This window comes from Limulus polyphemus, unplaced genomic scaffold (genome assembly GCF_000517525.1).
Source record: "Limulus polyphemus unplaced genomic scaffold, Limulus_polyphemus-2.1.2 Scaffold2401, whole genome shotgun sequence".
NCBI lineage: Eukaryota > Metazoa > Arthropoda > Merostomata > Xiphosura > Limulidae > Limulus > Limulus polyphemus.
The window spans coordinates 90,277-99,092 of NW_013668011.1; the positions used below are offsets into that span (position 1 = coordinate 90,277).

Below are 8,816 nucleotides of genomic sequence, written 5' to 3' on the forward strand. Positions count from 1 at the left end.
TAAACTGGTACACAATTGTGTACCAGTTTAACGTTGAATATTATTTATGATTTTAACTTTATACACAAGTGCCAAAATACTATAATTATGATATCTGGTTTGTCATTAATTTTAGTTAGTTTACAAAAGATTGAGTATTTTGCTGATTTCCTTACTGTGAATGAGATCTATTTTGAATACAGTTTTTAGTTGCTTTTTTCTAGCTTTAAGAAAAATTAATTTTCATCTACTGATTTCATATTATTAAATTCAATAGGCAGTAGCATTCAAAACCATAGAGACATTGATACCGAGAGTAGTATGTTCTGTTGCCAGTTTTTCTACTTCTTCCAAATGGTGTCAGGATAAAGAGTGGTCTGGTAATGAGCTACTATCAAAAGATGACCCAGAAATATGGGAACTTGTACAAGAAGAAAAGAGACGACAAAAAAATGGATTGGAATTAATAGCTTCTGAGGTTTGTACTGTTATGTATTCCAGTTGGAAAAGTTAGTCTTTATCTAAGTAAGGTGGCAGTTAGAAAATAGTTGATAAAAATTTCCAGTTATTCCTTATTATTTTTATTCAATTTAAAAGTAATTAAAGTTTTTGAAAGGTACTTTTCTTTCTGTAGCATGTACATATTGATGGACTGTATGTCTTGATAGGTTCTTTTATATTTATTTTTACTTGTAACAATCTGTGCCTACATATTTAATTATTTTGTAGTAAATACTAGCTAATAATACCTAAGTGTGTGTATATGTGAATGTAGTGTTCTAAACTATTCATAGAGTGGTTATTGAATTAATGGTATGAATTGCCTCTTTTTTAAGAACTTTGCCAGCCGAGCCTGCCTAGAAGCATTAGGATCTTGTCTTAACAACAAATACTCGGAAGGATACCCAGGACAGAGGTAATGAAAAGAAAGTAATTCCTATGAAGTTTTAATCAGACAGTTTATTTTCCTAAAGGGTTATTAATAAAATCAATGCTGGCTACTGTAATTGTTTCTAAAAATAATTATTTATAGTATACTGGATGTTAAAAAATTTATTTTTCAATCAAAAAAATTTTAATTTTTTGTAGGTATATATTAGCAATTAGAATATAATGAATTATGAAATAAAGTACTTATACTAATGTTGTGGCAATCAGATAGCATACATTAGCATCTCTTAGTCTCTAGTTATCAACTAGTAACTAATTGATAATTTGCTTTAGGTGATTGTATAGTTTGACAATCATAACAATGATACAAAATAATTTTTAACAAACTTACTTGATCATAACATTTTCTTGTATTTTGAACTCTAAATTACTGACAAGTTATTAAACGAACATGTGCAGTATGTTTTATACTGTAGAAAACAATTAGAATGTAAAGAATAGTTATATATAATTTATAATATTTGGCATTACAAGGGAAAAGCATTGTTAATAATCTCTCCTCAGTTCATTTTTATATAAATCGGGCATCTGATGACACTTGTGTAACTTTTAAATGCTATTGATTGATTATTTGCCTATGCTCATAAATTAACATTGTGGTAATGGTTGGCTTTATATCTTTATAGTTGATAACATCTCACTTCAATATGAAATTTGTTATCCACAATTGTAAGAGCAGCCTTGAACTAATGTTGCATGTTTAAAACTTAAGAGTGTTGGTAAGGTCATGAGACTTACTCCTCTGAAAGAGCTGTGTTTTAAGGGTCATCATCAGTGACTGATGTCACATGACAAAAGTATCCTATACGTATATTATAAAATTAAACATGCAGTACATCTCATTTTGTTAATTTATCACATGACAAAAGTATCCTATACGTATATGATAAAATTAAACACGCAGTACATCTCATTTTGTTAATTTGTCACATGACAAAAGTATCCTATACGTATATGATAAAATTAAACATGCAGTACATCTCATTTTGTTAATATCTTTCTCTCTCTTTTTTTTTAATCTCCCAAGAAATGTTTTGACCAGTTTTATATAGTGTTGGTGGATGATTTCATCCATTAGGCTTAAGTTAAGGCCTATTGCCATAGAACTTGGTCCCAGTAATGTGTGGAATTAATGGTACTATTTTACTGGGTGTAGGGGATAGTGCATCATCTAATGCATACTTCTACCATCACCATATGCACCATATTTCTATAGTCAAATGAGGTTGAATTTGGTTCCATATGTTCTTCAAACAAGTATACACTTGTTATCTGGCTACAGGGTAAATTGTGACTCATATGTCCATTCGATGTACTCTTGGCACATGTACAAGTGAGCTGTTGTGTATCTTGCTGTGAGAAAAGGGTACTTCAATGGGCATCTGGAAATATAGACTTGTCTTGTTCACCAGTTGTGACTATGAACATTTAAATCAGTCTTGGAGTAAATTCCTACAATTGTAACATGCCATAATTGACAGATAACAGTTGTGTACTTTTGTTGTTAATGGTGGTCTGTCTTTTCCTGGTGTATGAGTAACTGCACAATTAGCTTGAAGTGGTTCCTCATTTTGCTAATGACATTTTTATACACTTGTAGCCAATTAACAGTAACCTCAGTGATAAACTATCATTTGATGGCTTTCCACTTGAGTGAAACTTCCATGTCATCTTTGAATGATATCCATGGATTTTGAATAATTTGAATCACTTTAAACTTGGTGATTCACTTTAAAGTGATGACTGTGTCAAAACACTATATATATGGCAAAGGTTGAATGATTAATATTTTGCATTTAAGATCACATGACTGATGTTATTTTATGATACTGGAGTTTGCTTTGTCATAGGTATAATATTACAGATTTTATCTGTAAGCACTTTTTAGTTGCAAATATTTGAATGGATTGTGGGAAAGAGTTAATGATGTATTATGATATATACTCAGTTGTGCTTCTAAGGTAATATATTATACAATTAATTTTCATCTAGGTATTATGGTGGAACTGAAGTTATAGACAAGATTGAGTTACTATGCCAAAAGAGGGCACTAGAAGCATTTGATCTGGATCCAGAAAAGTGGGGTGTTAATGTCCAACCGTATTCAGGCTCTCCTGCTAACTTTGCTGCATATACTGGACTTCTAAAGCCTCATGACAGACTCATGGGTTTAGATCTACCAGATGGAGGACAGTAAGTATTGAAATTTAATGGGAATAAATGCTATATATTCTATATCAATATTCAGACATTTACACATATTGTCTTGTAATTAAGGAGCAGTTAACACATTCTTATACAGTTTTTGTATATATATATCATGATCAGTAACAATTGATAGTATATTTACATAATCATTTGCATTTTCTATTGGTCAGTTGTTGAATTAAGTTAATAATTTGTTCGGTGCTCCCACCTCTTCTCCAACACTTGACAGTTTCCTCTAAAATAGTCAGTGACTTGAAAAGGATGCATGAAACTGCAGTTTTTTTGTAATGTCTGAAATAAAAAATATATTTCTTAGGCTTGCTGAATATTTTTTTGACAGTGTACAGATAAAAACAAATATTTACTAGGTTGTACTTGTATATGGAGATATTAGAAATTGAGGTGTAGTTTTAATGAAAAATTTACTATTCTGTTAAGTTAAATGAATAACAGTAACTTAGAACTATTGTGGCCACCATAGTAACTTTTTTCCTTTATGTATGTAAATCAAAATTACTAATTTTGTAGTAATTTTTGTAGCACATTTTAAGTTTATTATCAAAATCACAACATTTTTATATAGCCATCAAATTACTTATGTAGTAGTATTTTAGAAGTTTCTTTATGTTTACCTCCACAGCCTTACACATGGCTATATGAGTGATCAAAAGAGAGTTTCGGCAACATCTATTTTTTTTGAGTCGATAGGATATAAACTGAATGTAAGTATAATAAATTTATAAAAAGCTTTAATTGAAGATTAAATCATTTGACTTATCAATAAGAAAGGGTCAGTTAACAACACATATCAGTTTATTTGACTAGCTCACAACATCTCATGAAAATGTTGCTGATCATTTGGTGAAACATTTTTATATTACTATTAACTAGTATGAACTAACTAAATATATATATAATGAAATGTAGTGAATATTTGTATAGTATCATCTGAAACAGTTATTTCAACTACGGTAAAAGTACTGAAATTACTTCAAAAATCTTTTCATTTACTACAATGTTCAGGAAGTTTTATTTATTCACCTACCAAATTCCAATGTACAGTAATACCCCGTTTAGTGGTCAGGAAGGGTTCCTGAGAACAGAGCTATAAATTAATCAGCCCTGAACAGGGTCATTTTAACATTACATACATGGAGATATTTAACTGAAGGCATTGTTTCTTGCCTGTGAATGATGTATAAGTGCTTTATTTAGGTACTTGTAAGTTTAACGTAAATTACTCACTATAATATCGTCATCACTGGAAAAAAGCAAATATGGTTACAGAGCCATTAACTATAAAATCAGACCCTTCCTGCCACGCCCTCTGTCACATCCTCTCTTTCAGGATTTGTCAATACATGTAGTTCTTCCTTACGTTTATGACTATTTTAGTTATAACCAATAGACAGGGAAGGTTTTCTTCTATCAAATAGCTTATTGTATTACATTGTTTTATGTACAGAGATTTGTAGATCATTTCCTAAGAAAATATTTTTCATTACGGGGATGGCCCCCCATTAGTACAGCGATATGTCTGCAGATTTACAATGCTAGAATCCGGGTTTTGATACCCACGGTGGGCAGAGCACAGATAGCCCATTGTGTAGCTTTATGTTTAATTACAAACAAACAAACCTATGCAAATGATATTGTGTAGATGGATGACATTTTAACAGTTCATATTGCATCTCTAGAAATGCCAGAAGAATTGTGACAGTTGCAGGACATTGTCTGCTTCTTGTATGTTATTATTCTATGTTCTTTTTGCATTATTTTATTAAATAAAAATTATTTAGTGCACTACTACCATTAGTATGAAAAAGTAGTGCTCAGAGAGTTATAGATTTTCATAATTGATTTTCTCTCTTGTGAAAAAAAAATACTCTCAAGGAGACAAGAGCTCTATAATGAATCAGCTTAAAGTGGGTTGGTGCTAAGTAGGGTCTTGCTGTATCTTCAACTGTATTGATCAAGCAAACTAACCAAGTTACATTCCAAATATAGATAATTAGAGCACACCTAGCACACACATCATTGTAATTAGTGAAGTTCCTTTCAACAGTCCGTGAAAAGTATTTTGAATATAATTATTGTATTTCAGTAAGGAAAAATTTGTGTACTTTACTAAAATCATAATTTGTTTGTGTAAATTAACAGAAATATGACTGGTGGGTAGAATTTGAGAGTTAGTTTTAATCCCAAAACTCTACTTTTTCACATATACTAATACAAAAAGTAATAATATCATAGGTTTTAATCATTATTGTTTTTGTAACTATTTAACAGTAAAAGTTTTGGGTGAGCCATCTAGATGTATGATGTTTGCATAGCACTTTTTTTGGAATCTTAGTCTGTTTTCATATGGTAAAACAGTTACTGTAATGATAATATATCTTTCTCAATACCTGAAAAATTAACTTATTCCTCTATTTTTCAAAAGAATATCAAAATAATTGTTGTTTTTTTTTTTCTAGCCAGAAACTGGACTTATAGACTATGAAAAATTAAATCAACTAGCTCGACTTGTTCGTCCAAAATTAATTATAGCAGGAACTAGTGCTTATTCTCGTTTGTTGGATTATAAAAGATTTCGTGAGGTAAGAAACGTGTTGAGATTTTATTGGTTGGTTTTCAGTTTATTTATATATATATGTATATATATATATTTACAATATATTGCATTTTTAGTTTTCTATCCTGAAATATTCATAATGTTGTACTGATGATAGAACATAATGTACATTCAACAGACTTAGATTTAAAGCAGTAGTTGTTTAAAATAAATGAATAAATAAAACTCAATATATCAAAGCTAGATCCTCACGTAATGTGAACCATTTTAGCTCATATTGGATATCACAACCCATGTCAAGACCAGTTTCAAACTTAATGAGATCTCACCAGCTTAGCTGATTTATTGATAAAGAACATCAACCATTTAGTGTTTTTTTCAAGAAATAATTTAAAAGTTAGATTCAACTGTTATTTAACATTTTATAATTAATAATTAAATTGTGCATCAGGTGTGTTTAAACTTATGAGTACTATGACCTAGAAGTATTTCTCATTCTTTTAAGTAATACTTCATAAAATCCAAAAACTTGTATTGGCATTTGTATGAGTCTGAATCAGAGACTTGTTTCATCTGAGGTTCAAGGGTTGTAGAAGATCTGATGCATAAGTCAGTTGTTCTTTGATTAGCAGTCTAGAACAAACTGTAGTGTAGCAGACTCTGTTATTGTTTACTCTGTAACTAGAAGCATCTTACATAAACAATAGGGTGTACATAAAATATATATATATTTTATATACACCCTATATAAAATATATATATATATATATACTTAGAGGATTTGGTTTTTTTGTAATGAATACATACTTAAACCCAGCTAGGATTATGAGGGTGTAATGTTCTTACAGGCTAACGTTGGCATATTTGTAATATTTGAAAATAAGATATCACCATTAAAAGCAGCATGAAATATATTTTTTACACAATAGAGTGTAATTTTATATTAGCTTTTTTCAATGTATATTCCTTTGTAAGTTGGCAGATAAAAGAAACATAATTCAGTTGTTTTCAGGCAGAAAGAACAGAACTTGTTGAAATAAACATATGACAAAGAAAATCTACTGTATTTGGGCAGGATCATCACAGATTGGCTAAAGCACTAAAGAAAAATAAATTCTATACTCTTTCTTTAAATGTTTTTCATGGTTATACTTGGAATAACTCAGCTGACTGGGTTCAATGGCTTGTATTGTCAATTACCTATTCTAAACTAAGAATTTTGAAGAATTGGAAAGTCCTGTTATTTGAGAAAGGTAAACTTGAAAGAATATACTTCACAAAAGCAATGTAAGGAATATCATGAAATGAAAGCAAAAAGAGTAAGATATACAGTATGTATACATTAAAATTGGGGCTGTCTTGGATAATGCTAAAAGGAGTGGTAGGGTTAGTGTTCAGATTTTTTATTATATGTTGCATTAAACAAAGACTTTTGTATACCCGTAAAAAAAGGAAACTTTTTTAATTCATTTAATTTACATTTTGTTCTTGTAATTATTGAACACAATGCGTACATATTACTACACTTAGTGTGTTGATTGGTAAAAGGTCAACCAATAAATATGGATAATGTTTATATCAGTTAGTTTTATTCTTATCTTTATGATCTCTTACCAACAACTCTTATCATTTATTTGGCTTCTTAAATTGATAGGATGTTCTTGATATTTCAAACCAGTATTCTTGCCTTACAAAACAAAAAATCAGTGTTTTTACTTTTATTCTTATTACATAATTTTCTGTTAGTGAATGAATGAATAAAATTATACAGGAAAGATAAGGTCTTCTGATAACTTAATATTGTTATGTTTCCTATCTTAATACATACAAGTAAATACCTTTGTAGGTACAGTACATCTCCAAATAAATAAATACACCCTATGATGTACATTATACTCAGTAATGGTAAGTTTGAGTAATGGTGTATATTAAAGTGATAACAACATTAAGTAAATCAGTAATGGTAAGTTTGAGTAATGGTGTATATTAAATTGATAACAACATTAAGTAAATCAGTAATTGTAAGTTTGAGTAATGGTGTATATTAAAGTGATAACAACATTAAGTAAATCAGTAATGGTAAGTTTGAGTAATGGTGTATATTAAAGTGATAACAACATTAAGTAAATCAGTAATGGTAAGTTTGGGTAATGGTGTATATTAAAGTGATAACAACACTAAGTAAATCAGTAATGGTAAGTTTGAGTAATGGTGTATATTAAAGTGATAACAACATTAAGTAAATCAGTAATGGTGTATATTAAAGTGATAACAACATTAAGTAAAAAAAACACTTTAAAACCTCTTTAAAAAGAAATATGTAACAAATACAAGAACTGTAGGTACACATATTAACAATGCTGATTGTTTTTCATTTCTTTACCGTGCTTTAATAACCAGTGTATTAGAATACCATGGTATACATACCAATAATGATATTCCTTAAAAGGTTCTTAATCGTTTTCTGTGAAGCCTTGATTGAATTTTATTAGTCAGTTGTTTATTTAGATATAAAGACATAATATCAATTCAATGAAATAACTTTACTCTAAAAAAAACATCCTCAGAGTTTGGAAAAACTTTTTGAGTAAAAATCTTTATATGTTAAGTCATGTCAAGTTTTTATTGTATATTAATAAAATATGAAGCTGTAAAAAAATTTATAGGAATAAAATAAGGTACATTTTACAAATTTTTTTTTTTGTAGATCTGTGATGATGTAAAAGCTATATTACTAGCTGATATGGCACACATCAGTGGCCTTGTTGCAGCTAAAGTCATACCTTCACCCTTTGAATATGCTGATGTTGTGACAACAACAACCCATAAAACTCTCCGTGGTGGCAGGTGAGTGGAAAAGGAACATGTCTGGCTTCTCTTTGTTTAGACAATTAAAAGGATGAAAAAGAATAATTTTCTGATGCTCAGAATGTTAAAAAAAAGCTATGACAATTACAACGTTAGGGAGAAAGAAGATGGATTATGTTTCAGAAAACTTTTGATAGGAAAGTAAATGGGTGTCCCAGACTATATTTCTACACAAGTGTTATTTTCATATTGTTGCTATTGTTGTGCATGAACAGTAAGTATCAGTTTTTTGTTT

At 29.5% G+C, this 8,816-nt stretch overlaps 1 protein-coding gene across 1 annotated transcript in view; it reads left to right on the plus strand.

Moving 5' to 3' along the window:
* The window catches only part of LOC106466860 (serine hydroxymethyltransferase, mitochondrial-like), a 26,287-nt gene that overhangs the window by 6,799 nt on the left and 10,672 nt on the right, over nt 1–8,816 (plus strand). Inside the window, exons 2-7 of the mRNA XM_013927162.2 lie at nt 257–457; nt 816–895; nt 2,923–3,123; nt 3,779–3,860; nt 5,616–5,738; nt 8,421–8,560. Of these exons, the coding sequence (XP_013782616.1) occupies nt 257–457; nt 816–895; nt 2,923–3,123; nt 3,779–3,860; nt 5,616–5,738; nt 8,421–8,560 (827 nt within the window). The remainder of the gene's footprint in view (nt 1–256; nt 458–815; nt 896–2,922; nt 3,124–3,778; nt 3,861–5,615; nt 5,739–8,420; nt 8,561–8,816) is intronic.